General features: G+C 42.7%; 1 protein-coding gene across 2 annotated transcripts in view; it reads left to right on the forward strand.

Moving 5' to 3' along the window:
- grid1a (glutamate receptor, ionotropic, delta 1a) overlaps window positions 1–27,925 on the forward strand; it is a 248,434-nt gene that overhangs the window by 10,440 nt on the left and 210,069 nt on the right. The window contains exons 1-2 of one of the 2 annotated variants that reach the window (XM_088305176.1): window positions 13,448–14,076; window positions 15,133–15,288. In XM_088305176.1, coding sequence (XP_088161302.1) covers window positions 13,998–14,076; window positions 15,133–15,288 — 235 coding nt within the window. In that variant the 5' untranslated portion in view covers window positions 13,448–13,997. Of the gene's footprint in view, window positions 1–13,447; window positions 14,077–15,132; window positions 15,289–27,925 lie in introns of those variants that run through there. The other variant, XM_088305175.1, reaches the window with a different exon arrangement.

The raw sequence follows: 27,925 nt of genomic DNA on the forward strand, positions 1-27,925 counted from the left end.
GCAAAGAAAGGCGGACTGAGCCCCACCACAAACTCCCGTCGAGATCAGGTTGTGCTGAACGTGGAAATATTAAAAGTACAGACAGTCTTCATAGAGCTTTCGGGTCTTCAGAAGGCAAATATTTTTGGAATTCATCGCCAGATGCGTCTTCTGATGATGAAGTTGCAGAAGTTCAGACGCGTTTGCACTCAAAACAGTGAAACGTTTGAATTTGATTGCATCTTAAAAACGCTCTTTGCCTTTGAGATTGCTTCTTCATACAGGGCATAATTTGTCCTTACACGCTTTTCATTGCCAGAAATAATACACTTTACAACCTAATGAGTTAGTCAGACCAGTGCCCCCAACCCCTTTAAAAAAAGTATTATAGGCTACATCGTAATTAAATGGAGTGGATATTTTTTTTTTTCTGATGAATGAGATGACATGAACATTTGAACTCAAATGGATAATTTTTTTTTTTAATGATGCTGCATTTCCCCTTAAAAGCCAGAGTGACTTAAAACAAACAGTAGCTTGAACTCAGCTGACCTTGTGGGTTTGAGCCCAAAAAAAAAAATGTCAATTGAATTTTCTCAAATTGCCAAACAAAAAACATTTGAATAATAGTTCAGTTTAGAGCCATTTCATCACCATAACTTACTCACTGCCATTGACGGATATAGAAGCGGAAAATGACCATTTTACCTGCGCTAGCAATGAACGCGTTAATATCGGATTCATCCCAAATCTTGCAGTATTTTACAAGAATAACGGCTGCTGTCAGACATATTGATTTAACAGCATAATTTACGCCCTGCGTCATAGTAAGCCAATCAAACTGAGTTTTACTTGAAGCTAAGGCGACTGTATTGCCTCGCTCTGATAACAACGTAAGAAAAGCTGAAAAGTTGCATTCATGATCAAACCTCATCTATCACCCCCACACGATAATAATTTTTTTTTTATCGACTTTATGTTCTGCTCTGACTCTTTTGTTTAATTCTCTGCGATCGGTAAATGATTTCAGTCCTTATCTATTTCTTGTAAGCAGTATGCCGAGTAGTCTTACGAAAACAGATTTGTCTCAAGTGGCTCACTGAGTTTTTTTTTTGTTTTTTTTGGCACAAAATTGCTCGCTTGCCAATAGATTTAAGATGGAGGGAGTTAGCCAGCGGATACTGGTAGGTAAATTGCTAGCTTGAACGCTGGCCTGCTTAACATAGTAAATTGATTGCTCATTGTCTGCCTCGTAGATTGTCGGATAAATAAATGCCTCTACCCAACTAGCTCGCTGATAAATGGATAGATGCAGAATCATTTAATCACCAATCAATTGGCAGAATTCACATTTTGGATCTGTTAATATGCTCTTTGCTATTAAAGAAACACTTTGATCCTTTTTCAATCCCGCTGGGAGAACTTAAACAACAACATGAGTTGTAAAGCCATTTTGTTCTACAAATCTTCCATATTGAGCCGCCACGGCCAAGTGTTGCATTATTGATCCCAGCATGGAAAAAATGAGTTTTTAGCTCTTTGTGCCCTGGCAGCTTAGTGCTCATCCTTGTCTAAATAACAGCAGTGCGAAGAGATTCAGTGTTTCTGTTCGAGGCCAAAGAGGTTTTCAACTTTGTCTTTCTCAAAACGCTGCATCGTAAGTATCGCGGACCCCTCGTTTACCACCGTGAATAGGTTCCAGACCCGATCAGTAAGTTCGAAACAATTAAGAGAGAATGTCGAAATGTTTGAAAAATTTTTCATTTTATGCTTCTCCATTGAAGCATTTTTTTTTTTTTTTTTTAAGCAATCACATTTCGAGCCTCGATGCCAGATGCCCCTTGTTCCGTCCAGATTAAGCTGTAATTCTTAAGTACCATAGACTTTAGCACCCCATGCCATAGGTTGGATTTTATTTGATCTCCTTTTATGTGCACCGTACTCTATAATTAGAGCCTAACGCAAAAAAGCGATGAAACTTCACTGCCTGCCCACAGTGTCATCCATTGTTAATGCCTCCGCTAAAAGAGTGGCTCACTGTCATCTCTTAAACTTTATGACGTATGAAAGTGCCAGTGTCATTATTTAACATATCTAAATAAATATGAGAGTCATACGTTTTTTTTTTTAAGCGTACCGTATACAAAGGATTATGGGGCTGCCAATCGCTCGGGCAGGACGTCGTATTAAAAATAATAATAATAAAAAGAAGAAAAGAAAAGAATCCGTCACAGGCAATTAGCTGCGACGTGGCATCTTGGCGCTGTCACAAAGTGGAGATTCTTGAAATGAATGAGCTTGGCTGCCATGGCGGTTTAAAGACACGTATAGAAGAGTTTATGTTTTGACACACTTTGGGAAATTTGAACAACAAAATTGGACTTTTGCTTTGCTCCATTGGGCTCCTGCCTGGAAGGTGGTCATCTTCCTCTTTTGGGGTGTCTTCGTTCAGGGGGTCAACGGCCAGAAGCACTTACTAGCTTTGAATGATCACTTCTAAAACCAGAATAAAGTTAAAATATTCAAAAAAAAAAAATTTGAAATTCCCTTTGCCCCCAACTCATAATCCCGGTAATTTTTGACACGAGCAGAGTGCCTGCCTTGTCTCAAGATTGAAATCTTAAGATGTTCTCTGAAGAGATTCAAGCCAGTGCATGAAGTAGCAAAGCAGCCCCAGCACATAACAGCGACCGGTCTTTGTGATAATTGGCAGCACTTTGGGTTCCGTAGCTCCTTGGTAGTTTCAGACCGTCTGTGCCGGATGTAGCAAAGCAGCCCCAGAACATAACCAAGACCAAGCTAAAAAAAAATAAAAATGGTGCATTTACAGGCACGTATAGATGGTTTTATTTTCCTAGCCATCTTCGAAAATATGGAAAAATGGACCGTTAGGCTCCAGCCCTCAAGGTGGTCTTTTTATTATCGTGTCTTCATTCAGGGGGGGCTCTGAAAACAGCTGTCATGCTCGGCTGCACTAAATGATCACTTTTTAAAGCATAAAGAAAACAAAATCAATGACCCTATTTTTTGTTTGTCACTTTTCTTGATGCGCCTCACCATCCGTCCCTCAGCCGCGGCCACTTTTCTCCTCTTTTTGCACTAATGGGCTGATTTGGAAAGCATGATGGGGGCTAAAACCCGTCGCACACGTCCGCGCTTTGATGGATCTCCCTTTTCTGATTGCCTGAGCTGGAAAACCATGAGGAATGTCTCCGCCATGCCCGTGAAGAGCGTGTGACTAATGGGGGGGGGGGGGGGGGGGGGGCGTCCGTTGAGTGGATAATGAAAGTCGGCTGCAGACAAGCACACACGCCCACGAGAAACGCGAGACTCACCTCGTCCAAATGTTCCTCGACTGACTCGAGAGTGCCACAAACACTAACATCATCTTTGACTCTGTCTTCGTCTTCATTTTGTTTTGTTGGCCGGAAAGTCAAGAGTCATTTTCCACAAGTTGAAGTTGTGTGGCCCTTTTGCTCCACTCAAGCGTTAAAGCTGCTTGGAAAAGTGTAAAGCAGAATCTCGAAAGTCAACTTGGAATTGAACCGAAAAACTTGCAAAGATAAAATGCGTTTTGTTAGCAGAGCTACCGACTGTTACGGAGTGTCCGTATTTTGTTTCGGGAGTCATTGTGTGCTACCTCATTAGGCTCGTAACCTCGTTTTCGTGCGTATATTTACAAAAAAATTTTTTTTAAAATCACTCAAAGAAAGTAGTAAATGTGCAAAAATACTTGGTAGGTAATTGCCATCTGTTTGACAACACGCCACAGACGCAAAGTTTTTCTGTCGGAGGCAATGTCACTGCGAGCGAACAGACGAGTGAGGGCAACTCGGCGCGGAATGGCGGCAGACAACCGTTTGCTAATAGCAGCATAGCATAACAAACTTTGACATTGAACTGAGTGGTTACTGTCAATCCATCCTTCCGTTTTTTTTTTTTTTTTTTGGGGGGGGTGCGTCAAACTGCCATGGCTCATTGATGTATAGCCAATGTCGACTGATATTTTGGTTTTGGTACTGTTGGCTTTTCATAAAAAAAAAAAAGTGCGCAATGTGCATTGTTGAAATGTCATTGCTGAGTAATTAACGCATTTACTGCCATTGACGGCTAAAGTTGTCAAAAATCCTTTTTTTTTTTTTTTATAATTTTTTTTTTATATTCTTTTTTTTTTTTTACTTGGCTTGTAGTGAATGAGTTAAAAATTATTAAAATTTTTAGATTCATTCTTTGAAGCAGTAATACTAGTTCGGGCGAATGCCCTGCCTTGATTTGATTGAGTTTCTACACGCAGTCATAGCCATTAATGCAATTGTACTGATCATTTAGAGAGAGATCCAAGCTAGATCAGCATGTGGAAATGGAACAAAAAAAAAGTCTGCTGGCCATTATAATTTTCCCTCCAATTAATATAAATGAATGTCAACATTCTGCGATTGTCGTAATGTAGTAGGGACGGCTGTGAAATGACTGAGGTGCGCTAGATCTTAGTCCAGCCTCCGGACTGTGGAAGACAAAAGATGTTAAGTCTCTGGGATAATGCATGCACTGGCAAATTTGTCAGGGAATGCCCACATTTCAAGGTTGCCCCATCCCGACTGTGTACAGTTCATGAACGTGCACACTTTTCTGACTAAAGAACGAGGGCGAATATGCCCCGGATTGCTACAACACAACTTTCGTTCGCCTGTGCTTCTTGGAACGCTAACAAAAGCGGGACATTCATTTCCCTGTTAATGTCATGGCTTCTCTTCTTGAGATGATTATTTGCATGGAGATGTTTATGTCGGCATCTGGGACCTGTCGCAATTGCCTGCAGCATGAAGTGGATCGACACAGTTGGATCGAAAACGCTTGAAAAAGGTTCCTTTGATGGAAGTGAAAGGCTTTTCAAACCGAAGGACATGGCTCTCGAAAGTCTCCTAAGATCAGTGTTTACTGTACTTTTATTGAGCCTCGGCACATAATGTGCATTAAAATCTCTCTCGGCACACCTCGGCTTAAAAACCTGGATATATGCTAAAATCAATTCCCCCCCCCCCAAAAAAAAATCAGTTGACGCTGTGACTTATTTTGACTGGTTGCATGAATTGGCAGCATGAGGAAATGTGATCTTCTTTCATCTTGTCACTATACTTCACGAGGACATCCATCTATTTGATTCTTCTTGCGAGTGTCGCGGGTGTGCTGGAGCCAATCCCAGCTGTCTTTGGGCATTAGGCCGGGTACACCCTGGACTGGTTGCCCGCCAATCGCAGGGCACGCATAGACAAACAACCATTTGTAGTCACACTCACCCTGAGGGACAATTTAGAGCGTCCAATCAACCTGCCAAGCATGTTTTTAGAATGTGGGAGGAAACCGGAGTACCCGGAGAAAACCCACGCAGGCACGGGTAGAACATGGGAAGAACACACGGGAAGGCTGGAGCCGGAATCGAACCGTGCATCTCTGAAATGTGCTAACCACTCGCCGGCCGTTATGTGACAATTAATTCCAAATACAAACAAATCATTGTTTAGAATGTTTAACCTGCGACACTAAGATGCTGGGAAGGCTGCAACAAAAATAAATAAATTTAAAAAATATATATATAAATAAAAAAAAAAAAAAAAAAAAAAGCTCTGACATTTGAGTTGTGCCTTCTCCTGTGTGCAGTCTGGGTGAAATGTAAGTGGTGGACCATGAAACTGAAAGCCTTTTGCACAGTCGGGAAGGTGTGGGTGAAATGAATCTTTTCCCCTCGGCTGTGTTCTCATCACTCCACGGCCAGCAGATCCTAAGTCAGTCAGGCGGGCAGGTGGGTGGGCGGGCAGGAAGTGAAGGTTGCGGGCTTGGAGTCAACTTAACAGTTTGCATTAAAGGAGCCCTTTTGCTGCATTCAGGCACTTTTTGAAGAGTCCATTGCGGTGAGGCGGTGCAGTGAGTTCAGGAGATGACACCGGAAGAGTCGCAGGAAATACTTAGTCCGAAAGTGGAGTATAACGTCCACGATCGAAAATCTGTTGAACTGTTCATGCCGTATTTGAAGTTAGTTTCGGGTATGTGACTGCGGACGGGATACGTTCAAGACACACTCGTGATACGATAACGGTTGTCTCAGACTGCACAACGTTTTTGTCGTCCACAACGGTCGCGCTGTCTGACTACAAAATAATATCGTTCCGGTTTCTTGGACCGGGCGAGACCTCGCACTATAAGTCTGTCGCCGTCCAAATCCCGCCCAATCGTCGTGTGCTTCTGTTAAAATTCTGTCTGTCAGGGCAGGCGGGACAAGCTGCTGTGTTTTTTTGGTCAATGCCAGACTTTCATGTGGGTCGTTGTGACGCGTCGACCGATCGTTGCGTATGTGACACGACACTACGATGCATCAAGATGACTCAAAATCACCTACGAGACTACGTTTTTGTGCAACACGTCTGTCGGCCCAAAACCGGGCTCCATTCGTGTAAACTCAAAATTTACAACATGGCTTCGCTACATGACACAATTTCCTGAAAATGACAGTCTGACACACGCCTATAGAGGTGTGTGGGTAAATTTGATTACGACACCTGTATGCGTTTATTTTTTACATTTTATGCTCACAGACTCATCTTTTTCTTTTTTGTAAGTTGTGCTTTGCTAATAACCGCAAGGTCCACGAGGTCTGATTCATCTCGATCGGCGTCGCCTATTGTGCCGAATTCTGGTGCATTTAAAGGGATTTGTGCAGTTCCGGTGTTTTCTTTTTGCATAATAGCCACTGAAAAAAATAATAGCGCGCAAGCATTCCTTTCTGTTTTTTTTTTGTGTACTTGAAAATGAAGAATTTCTTGGAATAGCTTCCCTTTCACTTTCTCTCCTCCTGTCTGTGTCGTATCGCTGCACTCTCAAAGCAAAACTGCCTTTCAGGTGGATTCTGTTAATTGGCCTGCTTCTTTTTTCCTCTTCTTAAAAAAAACAAAACAAAAACAAAACAACAACCCCCCCCCCCCTAATGACCTTCTCGCTGGCAGAGTGTGAGTGAAATGCGGCACGCATGTCAGAGGGTTCAATAGCGCTGCCCCGGGGTGTGCAGAACAAATGACCCAGTGGTCGCTATTAGGCATATAAATTGTAAACATCTCTGCAGGCGTATTTTTTCAGCCGTCCGTACGCCCGATCCGGATGACGGCGTATATCCAACACACTATTTCTAATATGCATTCTTTATCGGATGATCTCGATCGATACTGCTAAGGACGCCTTCTGTAATAATACTGGCGAAACTACATACTAGAGACAGACAGGCAACAAAATATTTACTAACATGAATTTGCAGGAGACAAGTATGAAAAGAGTCTACATGACATAGTACTTGTCAATACTAAATTCTAGGAATGTAACGATTAATTGGAAAACAATTTAAAATGTATTTAAACTGCTTAAAAAAACAAAACAAAAAAAAAACTAAAGAATGTTTGAAAATTTTGATCAGTATCCAAGGGTGTGCACACTTTTGCAACTACAATTCTTGGATTAATTAATTATCTTACCTTCAAAAACTGTTAATTTTATCTTCAATTGTTGTACATTTTACAGGTCATGTTAATGGTAGCAATTTTTAAATATATATTTGCCTTTTTTTTTTTTTTTTTTTAAATCACCAGAACCCGGCATTTGAATAAAGGTGTGTAGATGTTTTATATCCACCCGTATAGCTGTAAAAAAAAATAAAAATAAAAAATTGTTCAAACAGCAGGTGGCACTATAACCATTAACTCAAAGACCATTTAAGGAATTTGTAGGAAAAAAAAAAAAACACCCAAGAAATGAATGGTTGAATGACACGTGTAAATTATTCACAAATACATTTGAAATATCATTTTGAAGCAGCATGATGGCACAGGGAGAGGTTGCAAACCTCGCTTCTAATCACTCGTCCATTGTGCTGCCCACTGACACCCATTTACTGCTAATTAAAGGTTAGGAGTTGGTGTAAATCTGCTTAATTAGTGAAGCACAAGTCTGCGTGCAGCATGTTTGTAAAGGTTCAATACGTGCGCCCTTTTTCGTTTCCTTTTTTTTTTTTTTTTGGTTCATCCCGTTCAAAAGCTGACACCTGTCAGCTGCCCGTGTTCTTTTTGCTGGCTGACGGATACATCCAACTTGCACGCCTTGTTTCACTGACATAGTTCACCACAAGGCTTCTATATTAATCACACATTGCATATTTCGCCAATTTCTTTTTTTTGGGGGGGGGGAGGGGTGGAGGAGTGGTGTCTGCCACGCAGTCAACAGTTGGCTCATTGAAATTCAGACTCGGTGATGGAGCTCGTGCTTGTTCTCCCATAACATGATTAATCTATAATGTTACCTCGGGCTGTGTATTTGGAGGCAAGCGCGCTGCTTTTTTCACCTCTGGCTCTGTACGAGCACGAAGCCGTCTTGCTATTCCCCGCACATATCTGCTTGATATGAATGTTTTCTTATTTTTTTGTTTCTTTTTCTCAGCAAACTCGAAAAAATGTAACCTCGCTCTCCAAATTGGCGCCAGGGCTTTTTCATCCAAGCAATCCCTGAGCATGCTGAAGACGGACAAAGCAGACTGATTCATGCCTCACCATGTTCATGTGGAACGCGGTGTTTAATGCGGAAAGATCAATTATGGGAGAAGATTTTGCAAAATTAAAAAAAAAAAAAATAAAAAAATAAAAATCCTTCGCTATGGTTGGTGATGGATTGGTTTGATTGATTGATTAAATGACTAAAATGTCTACTCCACTGGTTTCAATTTAACTAAGATTTATTTACTTTTTGATTTTCTTTCCTACTTCAATATGGCTATGAAACGAAGCAGTACCTAATCTCCACTTTTGTCCTTTCCCCAATTCCCAAAATAAACTCTAACTCGATGCCAACCTGGTGCCCGGACGCGGCCATACCACCTTACGGTCTGAAACTTTTTGCTTTTCCCGTGAGCAACACCTGGGTCTCATTATGTAGACCTGTGGCTGATTAACGTCACACTGCCCCCAAGTGGTGGGAGGTTAAAATCCAGAACATAAATCAACATAACAGAATCTCCAACCGGCACGGGGGCAGGCAAACAAACGTGCTGAGGCAGAATTTAAGGTTGGAAGCAAAAGGCTGGGGCAACCAGCCGCAGGATCAGGTAGACGCAATGTCGCTGATTCACGGTGTGCGTGGTTCAGTCTTTTATGAATGAGTCAATTGGCGAGTCGTCGACAAAGCTGACATCACAGACTGTGATTGAATTGAAATTTATATCAGTTCTCATAACGATTCCAATTTGGATTTTTTTGGGTTATACACCGACTGTGCCCAAAAATATATTTTTAATTGCCTGCTAATGCGACATTCTCGTAAAGTGTCCGTTATGACATATTTCCAAAATTCCCCATCTTAAGTTCCCGTGGAAATTTACTGGAAATGTCCCGATGTGTTGCAACTCTAGGGTCAAACTACATTATTTTTTTCCTCACTGATAGTATGTTTGCATTTAGTCCGAATCCCACCGAGTGCTGCACATCTGTGTGTTTTTTCCAAGGCGAATGTTGCATTTCATTCAAGGACCGTTCAAAGTCGCAAATTTTTGCTTGTACTTTTCTTGTGGCATGTGAATCTTAAACGTGTTCAAAATGATTCACGCAAATTAGACATTTAGCAAACTTTTGCGACTTTGAGCAACCTCTGACGTGAAAGCGCATTTTTTTCTACCTTTGCCAACAGTCGCAATCATTCACCCCTCAGTGGGGATGGAGGCGGGGCTTTAATGTTGTCCGATCACTTTTATTTCACTTTATGTTTGACCAAGTCATTCATAGCAGAATGCTTCGTCAAATAAAAGTAAAGTACAAACATCATGATAATCGGATGATTTTGATCCATCAGAAAAGTTCAAATCCTGGAACTTTGCTGACGCACCTTGTAATTCTGTTCTGCGATCACATAACGTTTCTATGTTCTTTATTCTGTCCAGATCGTCTTTTTTTTTTTTGTTGCTATTCCATCTGTGCTCCTGTTATTTCTTTTGCTAACGTTTCTTTGCTTATTAAATTGTAGCACCGCGTGCAGATTAAAGCCTACCCGTCGTTTTCAGTCGACGCGGGAAGAATTACGCTCCGTCACCATTAAAAGATTCCGCCGGGCCGATTCCGTTCATCTTGTGTGCGTCGCGGCACTAAAATCGTGGCGCTAATTGATGAGGTCAGAGAGCAGTTACACTGCTGGTGAGACATGTATATTACCCCTGTAAACATTCCGCATAGAGTGCCCGGCCTCCAGCTGTATGTCAGGGAATAGTTGAAAGCAGGAGGTGGTACTTGCTTTAAATGAACCGCGTGGATAGTAAAGACAGTGTCACATGGCCCGAGTGAATCACGGGAAGACGTTTGCAAGACTCTGCGGGAACTAAATAATAAAGAGTTGGGGGGGGGGGGTTGCTTATCCGACAAGAATAGACTATTAATGAATGGCTAATCCAATAGTGGTACTCATCCGTGACTAACAGCCTGGCTTTGATTCCTTCTGGCATCCTCTCGTCATTTAAATCCACTTTTTGGGATTTCTGCTTCAGAGCAGGAGTATCGTCAAGTGCTCGCTAATCAGCCATTACTGCCTTAAGACCAGTGTTGACACCAATCGGTGTTAAAAAAAAAAAAAACAGTGGTGCAGTGGTGCCTTGAGATAGGAGACATAACTTGGTAGAGTTTTGCTTTGACTTGCAAGTGGTGGTAGGAAAATCAATTGAACTCACGTCAGAATGATAAATAGTGAATATTAAATAAAATTAAAAAAAGGTTTCAAGCCAGTCGCACTTTACATCTCAGCGTGTATCTCAAAATAGCGACTCTTGGCTTTTGTCTGGGTCCGTAAAAAGTTGCAAAACATTTTTTGAAGACACATTTTGTTCACGCAAAGAAATGGTGACCCCTTTGAAAATTTGATGCTGAAAATAAAAAGTATTTGCGACCATTAAAGTTGTTTGCGAATGTCTGGCGAATGGCTGACATTCGCTAACACCGGCTCAGTTTGATATGGCTTTTGTGTCACATTTAACACATTTTTATCACCTGGCTGATTAATTGGGGCCTAGTTCAGGCTGTAATCGTTGTCAGCAGTGCCTGCAAATGACCCCCGGACCACATATTGGACACCCCCCCCCTCAAACTGCATAATAAACTCCGTATTTCTATTATGTTCAATGTGCTTATTAATGCATGGGAGCCCATGCGGGCCAACTCACGGAGCAACAGGCGGCGGATGCTACTTCTTTCTCTCCTGCGTCTTCATAAATAATTTTCCAGGATAAATATTTCAACGGGGAGCTTCTTTCTCCACATGCGTGCTCGCTCAAATATATATATGCGGCAATGTAAGGATAATATTGCCGAGTACATTGTTGCCGCTGACCTCCGCTCGCTGCGCACTTCTTTATGTACAGACGGTGAGATTTATGAAAACAATAAAGTAGCGTTTGTAGGTATTAAGTGAACAATTGGTTTGTTATTGTGGTTGTAGTCAACTGCATCACACTGAGAGCCATTTGGAATGTACACGGGGGGTCGGGGGGGGGGGGGTCACCAAATGTTGGATTTCAACCTCGGCGTCTAATGCAACCGTCTTCATTTTCAAATTGTTCCAAAGGCATTTTCTCTTCAACAAGTGAAATGCATGCTCAATAGGGTTCAGGTCAGCTGATTTGCTTTAAACTAAAAACTCTGGGTTATTGTCCATCTGCGCTGTAAAGCGCCATGCAATAAGTTCCGAAGCAATTTGGCTGAATATGAGCAGCTAATATTGCTTAAAACACTCAAATTCATCCTTCCGCTTCTGTCAGCTGTCAAATAATCAGTAAATCCCCGGGAACGAGTTCCACATGCCCACCTGGCCTTGACGAGCAACCTGATTTTGCAGGGAAATGCCCTCCAATTAAAGAAGAAGTTTAAATCTGCTCTGGTGGTGTTGAGAGGCAAAAATATGACAATTGTGTCCACACCCGAATATTTCTAGGCGTGACTGCCAAGTATCCCTCGGACATCTTTTGGGGTTTGGGCCTGCACTGGACCGGCCACCAGTGGGGCATATTTACATGATTCTTCTGCTAATATTCACCACGTGTTCATTGCAACATTTTCCACGAATGGCAGCCTTCCTGCAGAGAATACCATCATGTCACCAACATATTGCTTCATACATCAGTGCAACCAATATCACGGTACCCCCCCCCCCCCCCCCACGCTGCTACGTATAATACATCTTGATCACAGTGGGTCAAAACAAACCCCAAATCTCCAGGTCCATCTCTCCGGATGGAATGGATCGGGATTGATCCACCGCTGCCTGTGGAGCTGTGATTTACTAGAGAGGAGAAAAAAAGAAAAAAAGTCAAATCATTTTTTTTTTTCTTGCAGCCTCCTTCCCTGCATCATCGCTCATAAAGCGATCACGAGGGAGGGTGAGGAGGGGACACTTTTAGAATATTCATACTAAATACAGCTAGTGCCGAGGGAATAATTTTTTTTTTTCAGTATTATTTTCAAAGGCAGTGTGCTAAAATAGCTCCCTTGCTCACCTTTTATCATCTATTTTTGTGAGCGCATAAAAGCATGAAGCTGTCAAGTAGCCAGCTGTGGCCAGTGGAGGCACTGTGTGACTTTTCTTTTTTTTTTTTTCTCTCTCCACAACTTTGCATGTTTACTGCATGGGGGCAAAAACAGATGGTGGAAAAATGTAATGCATAACAAATGATGCTGCCGTTACATGAAAATGAAATGAAAGCAATGATGGCGATTTGATAATATGCGCACTAGACAGTGACGGTCGCCTCCACAGGTGCTTCTTTTTTTTTTTTTTTCCTTTTTGAGCGGCTTCTCTACATCATCCCGTGTCGACGCCGTCGCTGCAGGTTTAACCCCCTTAACCCAACAATTAAGAGATATTTCCGTTCTCGTCACAAACACGAGAAATATCCTTTAATTGTAAGGCCATGGGGGTCCTTCACTCCACGCTCTCTTCTTTTTTTTTTGTGCGACTTGCCCCGCGTGTGCGCTCTGAAATATTCATGAGACACACAAACACGTACACGTAAAAAAATAAAAATAAAAAATCCAGTTAAAGTAAATAAATTGATAGCTGGGCTCCTCTTTACGTGGATGAACTCGGTCCTCTTGTGTTGCGTCTGTGCTCCGGAACCGGCGCACCAGCTTCTCCTCCTTCCTCCTCTTTTTTTCCCCTCTGTTGCAACTTCTCCAGAAGTAAACAGTCCACTCGCGTGTTTGTCCTCCATCCTCGCCGTGTCCGTGGGCATCTGTCACCGTGCAGCAGCGGTGGTGATGCTGGACGTGTGTGCGTGCGTGCGCGCGCGCGTCTGTGTGTGTGTGTGCGTGCACGCGTCCCCCCCTCTACCCCCTCCCTCTCTCTCGCGTCTCATCATGTTGTGCGTCTTTCTCCATCTCCTTCCAGTCTTTTTCTAGTCGGCTCGTCGGGACAAGCGAGCCGCACTCGCTGCAGTCACGTGATCCGCAGGACCGTGGCGTGGAGTTTCTCTCTCCCCCTCCGCCTCAATAATAATTTGGAAGCGTGTGCTCGCACTCCTCCTCCACTTCCTCTTCATCCTCCTCCTCCTCCTCCTCCTCCCGCATCTTCCTCTCCTCCTTCTCCTCACCGGCTGCTGGAGGAGGGCGGGAGCGCCAAGTCTCTCTCACCGGGGCTCGCATGCATCTCCAATCCGTCCCCCTCCCCTCCTTCTCCGGAGCAGCCTTCCCACGGAACTCCTCATTTCTGTGGCTGCTTTTAGCGGCTCTGGACGTCTAGCTGTGTTTTTTTTTTTTCATTTTTCTTCTTTTTTTTTCCATTTTGTGGCGGAGTGGGGCGGGGGGGTGGTGGGACGCGCCATCCGTTTGGACCAGTTGGACTATACCGGACGGGCGAGCAGTAGCGCTTCTTCCTGATTTAAATTTTTTTTTTTTCCCCCCCGCTGTTGGTTTTTGTTTTCATTTTTGGATGAGCTGCTTGTGCTGCTGCATGCCGCCATGGAGCTGCTGCTGGTCTGCCTCTCCTTGTGGATATTGCAATGCAACTCGGCCAAAGGGGACTCCATCATACACATCGGTAAGCCAGCCGTGCGCACGGGTGAAATGAGACGCAGCAGTCGGAAACGGTTGCAGCGGTCTGCGCATTTCTGCGTCAGTATTTTGGGGTTCAGTTCTTCTCTCCCGGGCTGAAAAGTTATTTTCTTGCACGCCAGCTCCTTATTAGTCCGCCGTCCACGTTCTTGCTGCATATTTGTGCAACGCACATGAGTGAGTCCTTTCAAAGCTGCGAATCTCTGGTCAAAGGCATGTTTGGAACAAGAAGCAACTGTTTTCTGTCGGAGTGGGAGGGGAAAGGTTGGGGATTTGCGATAGCCACAAATGGATGAGGCGTCGCTTCCGTCTTTCTGCCGGCAAGCCTCAACTTCCATCAGGACGTGACTGTTATGTCAATAAAGAGCAGTGAGGAAGGACGTCAGTGGACTTTTTAGCCATGCAAAACGCATAGAGAGCCTCTTTGTGCGCCGCACACCGGTTCTGCCCACCCCCTCCTCCCTCCCCTCCGAGAACGAGCTCCCCTCTAACCTCACCGCCTCTAATCTTGCCCCCCCCCCCACCCCCATATGTTTAGCTGCATGGTGTTGCAGTGTTAAATCACCAAGCATGTAAGCTGCGCTGTGCGCATGCAGCAGTGCTTCTCACTTTTTTTTTTTTTTTGGCGCTGCAACAGTCTGGGCCAGCAGCAGGTGCTCCGTCATCAGCTTTAGTGCAGCACTGGGACTTCATCCAAGTCGTATTGGCTGATGCACGTCAGCAGGCACCAAATATACTTCTCCTTTCCGGAAAAAGTCCCCCCCCCCCTACTGATATACACCCCGTCAGACAGTGATGCCATAAACAGACAAGCAAGAGGATGGAGTGTGGGGTGGTTTTTTTTTTTTGTTTTGGTTTGCCTCACAAACACGTTCACACAAAGGTTGGACCGCTTGTGTCGCTGTCCATGGTCCTGTCATGACTGGACAGTTCTTCTAACATGAAAACTGTGAAGTCTCTCGCAAACTAAAATGGTGGCTGCATACCAATCGACACACTCAGATTCTCCCATCAAGCTTGATTTTTGTTTGTCATTCCACAGGTGCCATATTTGAAGACAACGCCGTGAAGGATGACGAGATTTTCCAGTTGGCCATCTCGGACCTGAGTCTGAACGATGACATCTTGCAAAGCGAGAAGATCACCCACTCTGTCAAACTTATCGAGCCCAACAATCCTTTCCAGGCTGTGCAGGAAGGTAGGCGCATGAAGTTTGTTTTTTAAATCACGCCCCTTTCAAAAAAATGTTGCTCGGTGTCATTGGAGGAAGAAAGGGAAGGAAGCAGGATTGGGAGGAAGGGCAAAAATTGAAAGAAGTTGGGAGGAGGGCATCAAATTTGGAGCAGGAACTTACAAAGGACGGATGGAAGGTCTTGTGAATACACATGATGGTTGTAATTTTTGAGGAAGGGTTGAAGGATGGAAGAATCATAGAAGTTTAGAAAACAGATATGGAAGGTATCATAGAAGAATTAAGGAAAAGGATTACATGTAAAGTGAAGTAGGAGGGGAAAGTTTTCGGAGGGAGGAAGAGCGATGAAAAAAGTTTAGAGGATGGAGGGAAGCCGGAAAATTTGTAAGTGGGAAGGATGAAGGCAAAAAGGTTGGCAGGAAAGACGACGGAATACTGATAAGATGGAGGGATGGAAAGAAGTCAAAGATTGTAGGAAGGAAGAGATGGAGGGGTGGAATATGAAGGAAGGAAGTAAAGAAGCACAATGGGACGTTGAAGGAAGCAATAAAGGTGGACATGAGGTTGGAAGGAAGACAGAATGTTTGTAAGTGTTACAGGGAGGAAGGATGGAAGGCAGAAAGGTTACAAAGGGAGAAAGGATGGAACGAAGGCAGAACATTTAGAATGAAAAAGGAAATGGGATGGATGGTATAAGCTGGGAAAGAAGGATGCTCGGAAGGAATGAGGTGAGGAAAATGAAGGAACAGGGAAAGAAGGAAATAATTTCGACATTAGGTGGAGGAAAGCACCATATGGTAGAAGGAAAGCAAATATGAAGACATATTGAAGGAAAGCAGAACTGTTGGAAGGAAAGATAGAAATGAAAGATGAAGGGAAGGCACAACCAGGAAGGATGGAGGCATAAAAGGAGAACGAAATGAGTGACAGAACCTGGAAAAGGAATGTGGGAACTAGTTGAAGGAAAGAAAGGAGGAAGAAGAGGTGAGAGGAAGACTGGTGTGAGCAAGCGCTAGACGAAGGAATGAAGTCGAGGAGGAAGGTGGCGGGTGGGAAGGAATGAAAAGGAAGGAAGGGGAGAAAGTCTTCTTCCTGTTGCTGGCAGCGTTGCTGCTGTTTGCATCTCAGCATGTCAAAAGAAACAAGCGTGTGTGTCCGTGTGTGCGCTGCTTCTTCTGCTGACCCACAGCCAGGTGGCAGCAGTGAGTCGCAGCGCAGCAGCTTTACACGAGCCAAAAAAACAAAAAACGAGCAAAACGTCTTCTGCTAATTTGATCGCCTTTTTTTTTTTTTTTTTTCTTTTTTTTTTTTGACTGTCTCGCAAACACGCCCGAGCTCAAGCCAAGGTTGCTTCCCCTTCGCTGCTGCGTGACAAGTGGCACAATAATGTTTGCGATGAAAAGTTCCTCCTCGACATGACTCATTAAGAATTTTAATGACTTCCAGGGGCCCTTTCAAAGTCCGTGCGCCACGTTTAGTGTGTCCTTTTTACTCATTGCTATTCATGGTTGTCTCCATTCACAAGGCAAGGCTGTGTTGTGACTTTCCAAACGGCAAATGCTAAACACGTGGAGCTTAAGCTACGAGCTGCTGTCACAGTCGCTTTGGACGTTCAACGCGCACTAATAACATCCTCACTTGAGACACAACACTGTTTAAATTTGTAGCACAAGTAGCCTGGCTCGTCAACAGGGTTCAGGAAATCATCCACACACCCTATGCTCATCTTGTTGCATTTTGTCCTGTCATCTTGTTGTTATTAGCAAAGCATGTAGCTTCCAACTACAACAGCCGTAATTTTTTATCTGTATGACAAAAATGCTTACTCTTAATAGATTTAATTTTGGATAATTCATTTTCAATGCATGATTAAAAGGTCCACTGTGAAAGGGTTTGGAGCAGGCAACAAAATGACCGTTTAATGTATTTTTTTTCAAATGCAAAGAGTTGAAAATAGCATTCAATGAGGGCATAAAACTGCTGAACAATAAACCAACATTACGTGCAACATCAATTTTTTATTTTTTTTTTTCACAAAAATCAACTCACTCGAAATTTTTATATTGTTAAGCAATTGTTTGTCTTGCATATCATTCCAAATCCACCCCAATATATTTGGCTTACTGTCTGCCACCTAGTGGTGAATGGCGATATTACAACTCAAAATTGCAGTCGAATTCTGCACGTATGCAGTTTTATTTTATTTTTTTAATTAATCACTCAGAATGTGAACTAGAATATCCCAGAGTAACGGGGAGACCTCTGCCAAGATGAAAGAGTTGACAAAAATGCAGATTTGCTCATTTGTCATTCTTTCGCAAGTCACCTTAATGTTGGTTTTCTGAGTTACTTTGTTCATCCGCTGATTACCTGTTACAGATTTCAACACTTATCGGATTTCTTTTGCCACATGTCACCAAGTTTTGACGAATTATTTGTCAGAAAGATTGTTCTGGAAAAAGAAGAGTGCTGCACTTTGAACTTTTGGGTCGTTGGCTGCATTTCCTGTACATAAGGCGAGTCTTAATATAACTTAATGTGCTCGCTGCAAAGATAATTTGTCACCCATATTGATTCATGGCCTATTTCCTGTGATGACTCTCCCCGTTGGTTGCCTTGATTGACTATCCGTCTTAATTACACTTCCGACTGTTTTGGAGTTGTTGTAAAAACGGCCTTATGTTGAGGGGGGGGGGTGGATGGGTTCCCCACCCCCGTGTGGCGTTGAGTGACAAACGGGGTACGTTGACCTTTGGCTTTGCCGCCCTCCCGCCGTGATTGGCACTCGGGACCCCGTGGCGGAAAAGAGAGAGGGGAGGGTCTCTGAATGCCGATGAGATCATTGAGGAAGAGCGCGCCGGATGGCGAGGAGTTGAATAAACATGAGTGGACATGGGAGTTAAGAAGGGCGCTGATGAGGAAAATGTGCTTGCCAAGTGAGGGGGAGGACTTGCAGTGTCATGGTTGTCCTTACGTGGCTTCCTCGCGTCCTTGCCTGCAAACTTTCAAGTCTTCTCGTGACCCACAGGGGGGGGATGACTAAACGCGTTTGCCACGAAAACTGCTAAAGTATTGTCATCAAACGGTCGTCATGGTGACGGTCGCTCAATGGAAATGGCACTTCTGACATCATATTTCGGAGTGCAATGATTAATCGTTTGACAACTAATCGATTATCAAATAATCTATAACAGTGATTGATTAATCAATGAGAGCCGTTTAAAATAAATCCTCGGAATTTCAACCTCTTGAGAAGATTTCTCAGATTTCTGTAAGAAGGCTGAATTACTCTGGTCAATATTTTTCTTTTAATAATCAGAGATTTAAATAAGCTATGTTTTTGTGCCGATTCCAAATCTGCCCCATCCCCCCCCCCTTTAAGAGAGGGGTGTCAAACATATGGCTCGCGGGCCGGATAAGGCCCGCTGATCGGTTTAAATTGGCTTGCGAGAAAATTTGAATGAAAATGAATTGATTTAACCACATATTTTGTTTGGGACTTTTTCCTGTCACTGGATATTTGTGCTTCATGGTATTTAATTATTTATTGATTGATTGGTTGTTAGCTCATATTCTGTGTTCTATAATTTTTTTTTTTTTTTTTTTTTTGATAGCGCTATTCTGCATATTTACATTTGGTTCAGCAACAGGTGGAACATTTTTTGAAACGTCATACTTATAAATTACCACGCATTGTAAAAGCCATATTTTGCCAGCTTTTATAGGTTAAAAATAAAAAGCAAATATGAAAAGATTTCAAAAACCTGATAGGCTAAAAAAAAAAGTCATCATAAGACATTTCACATCTGCTTTGACTTTGAAAAAGAATGATAAACGCTTGCCGATTTTGCAACAGACAAAACCAGGAACCGAATCATCACATTTTATTTTTTTTTAAGCATTTCTTGCACCATCTCTGTGAAATAATGTCCCATTTTTTTAAAAATTGAAAACAACTTTTTTTTTTTATGTGTCATTAAATGAATGAATTAAATTAATAATTAGACTATTAAACTAACCATTAGTTGCAGCTCTAATCATATTAAAGTAACTCCCGCATTTTCATGTTACTCGTCTCCATTGCAATAAATGAAAATCGACGAGGAAGAGGAGACGTTCTTCTAGACTATAGCAGCTGACGCAATAGACCAAGTGGTTTACTAGCATTCGGAGTGGATCATTTGAATAATTGATGGCCTTTAGAGTAACGCGCAGTAAACACCTGGAAAAAAAACCGAGAGGGAGGCTCAATAAAATACATCACACGTGTGTGCGCAGGGATGTGCTTTGACGCATTACTGCCAGGAATCCAACATTTGTCTTTTTTTTTTTTACGGTCGTAGCCCCACCGCCGTGAATATGCGGCCGCGTTATCTCGCAAGGTCGCAAAGTTGCATTGATTGATGCGCTAACTTTGCCAGCTTGGGGAACCGTGTCAGTGGAAATTATATTGCCGTATTGACAAAAAAAAAAAAAACGTCATTATTTTTGTTGTTGTTAAGCACTGCAAATGCCAGCCTCACATTCTCGCTGCTGACTTCTGGTTTCAATTTGTCTCCAATATGCTTCAAGTTGATTATTAAAAGAGTCAAACACACAAATATAAAATGAAAACACTTGCAAGGAGCATGGAGCGGACGTCAACACAAACTAACCACGTGACTGCAGCTCTTGTCGTAGCAGTTTTTTTTTTTTCACTCCCAGTTGTAGTCTAACAACAATGTAACAAAGACAATTACACATTTGATTTAAACAACATACTAGCTAAGTCCCCTTAGCGTGAAGCGAATAAACGATGCTTAACGGCGTAGACGGGCTAATGATTAGCATCCTTGCGACTGTGTTATAATCCTTTACATAACTAATATTTGAACAAAAATAGTGGTGCAACACAGACAGACAGACAGAAAATATTCTTTCAGGCAGATATTCTTTATCCTCTGCAAAAAAAGATTGAATACATTCTTGCCCCTTACTAAAGATCTGTGACGTCTCTATGAAGTGTATATCGATATGCTTGCGTTGTGAGTTACGAGCATGGTCACGGAAATAATTCGAATCCCATGACTGCACTGTTGTATTTTTTTTATTATTTTTTTTATTATTTTTTTTATTATATATCCCAGGCATCGAACATCACTTTTGGAGACCCCAAAAATGTCACATTTGTTTGCTTGGTCAATATTTTGAAAAGGTAACGCTCATTTATGTATTGACCAATTGTATAGATTCATGAAAAAATTCAAGTGGATTTCTCAAATCGTGTCGTAAGTTTCGGCCTGGATACTTTTACAATATTACACTTTTTTCTTTTTTAATTAAAAGCATTTTCTGGGGGGGGCGGGTCGGGCTAGGAACGGATTAATGGCATTCTAATTCATTTCAATGGGGACTATTAATTTGAGGAAGTAAATAACTTAAGCAAGCTTGATCCCGGACAGAATTGTACTGAAAAAGATTCCCACATCTTTTGAGAAATATTGACTTGGTGAGTGAGGAAAGAAAAAGTTGTCTCTTGTATTACTCACACGGCTTCAGCACAAACCTCAACAATTGATTAGCAACTTGTAGGTGTTGTACCGCCACACAGTTTATTTCTGTTCACTGAGGTGGGAGGAGATTTTTGGAGCACCGGGTAGATTTATGTAAGTTAACACCAGGTGATAAGAAACTCTGGACAAGCTGGAAATGATTTAATGCCTCCGGGAGAGGCAGAAGATTCATCCTCCGCTGGATCACGAAGGAACAAATACCAACAGCTGTGTGGGGGATATTCAGCCTGCTCCTGACACATGTAAAGATTCTTATAAAACCCCCCCCAAAAAAAACATTGGCTAAATTTCGCCGATTGTTCCCAACGAATACGATGCCTACATGCTCTTTTGTCAACCGGAGTGCACGGCAATTGAAAGCCACTTAGAACGGGTCGACGCTCGCTCCTCCACTGTGCTGTAATTTGTTGAGTGTTCTGCCCCACCGAGTCCACTTTCCACCCCTGCCAAGGTAAAGTCAAGGGCGGCTTCATCCCTTTCGCCCTTACCGTCCGTTAAAGATGATTTTGACAACCCCCCCCCCCCCACTCTGTGCGCAATCAGTCATGACAAAAGGTGAAAAGATGGTTCATTTGAAGATGTCAGCACGGGTAATTTCATCCGCCATCTGATTCTCGGGTTTATGACAACTCATTACTCGCCGTGCTCTAAATGTGATGGAACGTTGCCCGTTCACTATTACTGTGCCCGTGAATTTAATAATGCCGCATAAATCTTGGTAATGGATTTGTTTGTGTTTTGATGTCTTTTCTAGCAGCTCGGGCACAAAGCGAGGGACGCAGGGGCCATGGCGTTTTCGCCCACCCGGTTAATTAGACCGCAGTTATTTGAATCCGCATAAAGGCTCTGCTACCTTAATCAGCTAAGTGATGCTGCACAAGAGGTGGGGTGTACGTTGAACCGTTTATTCTCCTCTGTGTTTGTGAAGGGTTGATTCTAAAATCAGCGGAGAGCCGTCAGGCGCTACCAGAAGCACGGACCTACATTTAGAACTGAAATTTTGCTTTCATGAAGTTGTATTCTTTTATTCTCAAGAGTCTCTCTAGCACATACACGGCGGAATTCCAAGGCAGAAACTGTACATTGCTCGCATGGCTTGCTCATGATGGTGTGTTGCCAAAAACGAAATGTTATCGGTTTGATGTCATTTTTTTTTTTTTTTGGGAGTCTACAATCAATTAAAACGTGAGATGTTCAACTTACCCCGACGACCTGATCACCGGTCACATCAACGCTTTTTATTTCCCTTAACCTGAAGTAAAGAGCTTTCCAATTCCTTTGGCTTGACATTTGTTGCTCACCGGAATTAAATAACCGGCCAAGAAATTCGAATGGTCTTCTACTGTGAATGACTCCGTGTCCCATAATGACCCTCTGTGAGCAAATGAAACGCATGACGGGCACGTCTTCTGATTGGCTAGTTTAGGCACATTTTGATAATATAAGAAATAATAATTCAAAGTTAAATTACAGGACTAAGATGGGGCCAGAGAGGAACGATTTTTCCAAAAGATCATTTAAATAATAATCTGTCATATTACACAGTTTTCCATACAAACTTTATTTTAAAGCTCCCCAACTCAATTCAACATAATTCCTTGGCACAAAGACGTCAGAAGGTGGCGCCAATAAAAGCATTACCTGTTCCCCAAAATAAAATTCAGCGGCTCGCTCAATTGGCGAATCCAAACATACAGGTGAAGTGGATTGTTTTTTGTTTTTTTGTCCAATCAGATTTCAGCTTCTCTGTTGCCATGGCAATGTAGTCTGCCTCGGGGCCTTCAGAATGATAATGCTGGCTGTTTTAACCTAAACAATATTAGCAAGGGGACTGTTTCCTTACCAATCAGATTTCAGATTTGCCTCAGAGGTCAGCTCGCTAGCCTGCAATCATGCTAGCATTTTCCCATCATCTAATTGGTCAGTCAGAGGAAGCCAAGTTTGACTAGCAAAACGCGTTTCTAATGAGCTGTACACATTTCTACTTTTAATAACCGGCGTCTCTGGTAACTGTTTTGTTTTTAGTCCCCCCCCCCCCATGTCGATTTTGAACTGCTCATGATGATGACTATGCAGTCGTGTTGGCATTAGGAGGTGGATTAAGCTGTTTTGAAGGCTCAGATACCAAAAGCACTTCTCAGGATGGTAACCTGAAGCCCAAAACATCTCTGCCAGTTTCTCGCCTCCACGTCAGCGCCAATTCTCCAAAGTCCGCCCGCATGCGAGTAGGCTGTTCAAAACGCCGTGCTGCTTTTATGGATCCGTTTCTTCACGAGTCGACGTTGGCAACATGCGCTACAGGTGGGCTTTTGTCACGAGGCGTCCGTGAATTTGCACTTCCAAGCAATTAATCCCCATCCGGTTTTGCGTGTTTGCCGAGCTCTCTCGTCCCACGGTCCACAACCGACGCTTCAACACAAACACGGTCGATGTTGACTCATCCGTCGAGAGAGCACCTGACATTTGCCGGCGCGCGGTTTTTGTTACGCGTTATGTTTCCATCACTATTTGCTGACAAGGTTAGCAGGAGAACAAAAATTTGACATTTTGCAAATGTGGAGGCGACGTCATTTTCAAGGAGCGCCTCTTTTGGGTTAAACAACCTTAAATTAGTCTTGCTTTGGGCTTAAGCCCTGTCGTTCGTAAAATTACAAACAAATACAATAATGAACAACGAATAACTGCTGGAACGTAAACGCTATTTAAATATAGGAAATTCAAATTCTCATCTGAGAAAAAATTTTCATTTAATTTTAAATGAAAGTGAACAAAAGCATTACAAGAAATTATATCCTTAAACCACAGTATTTATAAAATAAATCATTAACAAGGTTTAATTTTTTTTCAAGTTCGGCAGGCCGGATTATAAAGTTCAACGGGCCGCATGTGGCCCCTGGGCCGTAGTTTGCCCACGCCTGGCTTATTCAGTGCTTATTTTGTGAGATGGACACACATAAAAACTATTTGGTTGCACATTTTACACGTTGCCTTTAAGAAAACGGGAACGGTTGTGTCATTCATCACATGCTGTATGACGTATATGACCGTCGTTGGTCATTGGTGGCATTCATCACGCCCTAAATGATTTCGTCTTACTGGATGATGATCAAATATTTTTGGACATAAATGTGTTTTTTGTTTGTTTTTTTTGCAGTTAAAGCAATTAAACGCATGAAAACAAGACACCATCCACGATGGTTAATTGGTCAATTTGACGTTATTGTTTTCTGCTGACTGCATCGAGGCCTGCGGAGCGTTTTAGAGCAACACGGTCGATTTTGGTTGATGTGGCAATTAATACAACAGAATATTTTACGGGATCGCAAATTGTACTATGCAGACTCAAACTGTGACAAAAACAGCGGCGGGATGATGCCGGCGCCGTTTGCCTACCTTCCAACATGACACATGTGACCGCAGCGGGAAAGTCGCGAGGAGGACGCATCGCTGCGTCCTTTTAAGGCTGAAAGCGTGAAGAGGCGTGAAAAGAAACGTCAGGTGACGCCGTAAACAAATGCCACTTCCAAAAACGCCGACCGTCGTTTTGGACCCGGCAGACATCCGTCAGGCTGGCAAATGGCTGAAACCGGCGGGGGTTCTGCTTGTTCACAGCGAAATGAAGGAGGGGGAACGTCTGACTTGAAGTGGTCTTTCTGAAGGACTGTCGGTCAAATGGTCTTTCTTCTGGTGAGAGGAGACTGATCATCATTCGGAATCTTCCTAGACTTTTAACCGGACATGTTAGCCAATCTCACCGGTTTTTTTTCCCTGTCATATTGATTGGCGGAACTGAGGTGTGATGGTAGAGATATTCATCTTAGTGTGGCGTTGCGCATTCGGACATCGTCGTCTAGAACAGTGGTCCTCAACCACAAGGTACCGGTTCGCAGACCCCTTTGGACCGGGTCGCAAACTTTATTGCAGTACTTCCAATTTATTTCTTATTCGAGGCTGGAAAATTTTATTAATTCATATTTTATAAAAGACGGCTGTTCAGAAGTGGCTCAGATAATGGATGGATTTTAGTCTCGCAATTTCATGGTTTGACCCTTAATGCTTACAAAAATAAATAAATATGAATTACTCAATATGATATAAAATAATCTAAACGATTTTTTTTTAAATTACAGATTTTTGCCGATTTTAAATGTGCTAATATCCACCAATGAAATTGGTCAGGCCTTGGTTAAAAAAAAAAAAAAAAAAAAGTACATATTCAGTTTTGACTCAATTTAACATCAACTTCTGATTTATATATTTTCCAACTTCCACCGTGCGTGTTGTTTGATAAGCACCATACGTAAAGTCATGTTAACAAGACAACTTGGAACCGTTTTTAAGTGTGGAAACATGCATAATTTATCTCCTTTAAACACATTGCTCCCCCCCCCTCATATTTTATCTTTCGAGCCACATATGTAGTTTCCGCCGCATCAGAGGGGCCTTTGATGGCCGATAACAATAGCACCACTGCACTGGACATTGATGTCCTGCCTCTTGATAACTTCATGAAAGCATCTTGAATGGCTGCCGTCTTGATTCGCTTTGAGCATCTCGCCAAGAAAAGCCCGCCCGCCTTACCCGCCCGCGTGCGCGAGGCGGCATCCATTCATGCATTTGCGCGACAGACGCACAATTTCCCACGACATCAAAGAGCTCGGACATGTTGGTATGGATTATGCAAAGTGTCCTGGCTTGTTTTCGTGCACTTTTTCTTGCCTTTCTGCATGTCCTTTAATCATTTAACGTGCCATCTGTATGGATGGACCTCGACTGCTTTTTACCACGTTGTGTCTGAGTGAAGTTGTGCATGTGATGTGACCTGGAGTACACTTTGAGCTGGCACAGATGCACACTTTTTTTTTTTTTCCTCCGGAACATCCATAGTCAGCAATGTCTGCTAAGCTGTACCTGAAAATAGAATGGGGAAAGATGGATAATGTGTGCCAGAAGTAGAACGTATGGGGGGGGGGGGGGGGGGTCAAGGTAGCTACATGCATTACCTGCACGGCACTAGAAGGCCACCCGATAAGATACCATGAGCCCATCTTTTATACATGGATCCCAAATCCATTTTCTAAAGCACGTGTCCTCATTATGGTCACGGGGAAGGAGAGCGCATACGAAAACCTGTGTATCAGTCGTTGGACGGGAAATTAAAAAGCTGACAGCTTATTTGCGATTTTTTTTTTTTCCCCCACAATGTACAGTGTTGTTTACAAATATGACAGAAAATGCCATTGTAGAATTCAAAACAATAAAAGCGATTTCTGTAATAATTGCAAGGGCGCTAATGAGATTTTGTGAGGGGGGGGTGTTTAAAAACTACTTGCTGTCAAGTATACTTTTGTATTCATGTGTAAAAAAAATTTAAACCCCCTACTAATGTACATAAATTTCAGTTTGTAAATAAAATTTCATGTTCGTACATAAATGTCAGATTCGATGTCAATAAAGACTTAGCAGAGCTAATGATTAAAAATGACATTTTCAGACCAATTATTGTGTAGATGTGAAAACTCACTACTCTGTGGTGCAAAATATTATTGATGAGATAATAAATATGTAATAAACGTTTGACGTCGAACCTCGTCGTCATGCCGATGTTAGCCGTTTACGTGTTCCGGCCCAAGAGCAAATTGCTAATGTAGCCGTCGTCTTATTTTATGTCTCGATACGTATTGATTGAAACGCGACATTTGCTGCTGGCTTTCGAGCCAGACTTTTGTTAAAAGTCGACTGTACACCTAAACACTGATTTTGGGTTTTTCCCGACTCGGCATTTGACTTTAGCGATTAGCACGCTTAGCGACTCCTCGTTAGCCTGCTTGGTTAAGATGCTACTTGTTTGGAGGGTCGTTTATTTGTCACGACGGAGGAGATGATCCACACCAGGCAGCTCGTTCCTGTGCACGGACTTGCATTATGTACAAATAAAGTCCGTATGGGGCGACAGCGCAACCATTTTTTTTTTTAAGTCAGTAATGCGCTGGTTAGTGTGACCGGCTTCATGAGCGTGGGGCACAAGACCCCTTTAAAAAAAATATTAAAAAAAACAGCTTTGACCTTCTCGCAATCGCTTTTTGTCTGAGATGGCGATTTCGGTCCCAAAACAATAAATCGTTCATCCCTAGTCCTGACTGATTGTGGTGACTGGCCTTGAGTGATTGCGATGAAAATGACGAATTTGAAAATGATCCATTTATAAACCAATCTTGAATTAATTACACTGTCATTTTTTAAGATTTTCTAAACGGCGCCACTTGCTGGCGTTAGCAACTCGTTGCTAGTGGCACGTGTCGTTCTAAAAATAGAATTCATTTGCAATCGAAAAGGACCTCATTGGGCATTCGTCGACACGCCAATGGAACAACTGAACATTGCGATATTGCGATATTAGTAGAAATTTTATGCAGCCTAATTTGAATGTTATTCATAGTACAGTATGTGTTTTTTTTTTTTTTTCCTGATATTTGCCAACAGGGTGCAGGCGGGGCAGTTCATTGAAATGAAAGGCTCCGGGTGTTTATTAAGTTCCCTGAAAATGGTGATTCATTTCAAGGCTCCGTCGGAGCAGCGTGGTAAATGTCATGATTTTGCTACGCGTTTCAATTTGGGTAAACACGGCGCAAACGGATGGTACAGTACAAACTCCTCGAAATACCATGGAAATAAATTATTTAATGGAGAGAGCGAGAGAGCGAGATGAGAGCAATGCCGGCTTTGCTTTTACTTTGCTTTGTTTGCTGTAATCCAAGCGGCTTTTCTCGCTGTCTTTTCAGGCAACGTGAGAAGTTCTGTTGGAAACATTGCAGTGCCCAATTAAAGCCAGCTGCCGTCACGTCGGATTCCCTTGCGATTTTTTTTTTGACACGACCGTCTCGCTGGCAGACGTCGAAGAGGCTGATTTTCATTGTTTCACTTTGGCTCCCTGGCATATTTGAATGAAGACGCTTGAGGGAAGTCGTTGCGCTAACGGTTACCGGGCGGCTTAGCGACTGCCTATAAAAGAAGGAATGCATTAAAAAAAAAAGTGAATGCGGATAAGCAAAGTGTCAAAAGTTCTGTATTCATGTTTGCTCACCGCCCGC

Source organism: Idiotropiscis lumnitzeri, chromosome 9 (assembly GCF_059441095.1).
Source record: "Idiotropiscis lumnitzeri isolate Australia: NSW breed Sydney's pygmy pipehorse chromosome 9, RoL_Ilum_1.0, whole genome shotgun sequence".
Taxonomy (NCBI): domain Eukaryota; kingdom Metazoa; phylum Chordata; class Actinopteri; order Syngnathiformes; family Syngnathidae; genus Idiotropiscis; species Idiotropiscis lumnitzeri.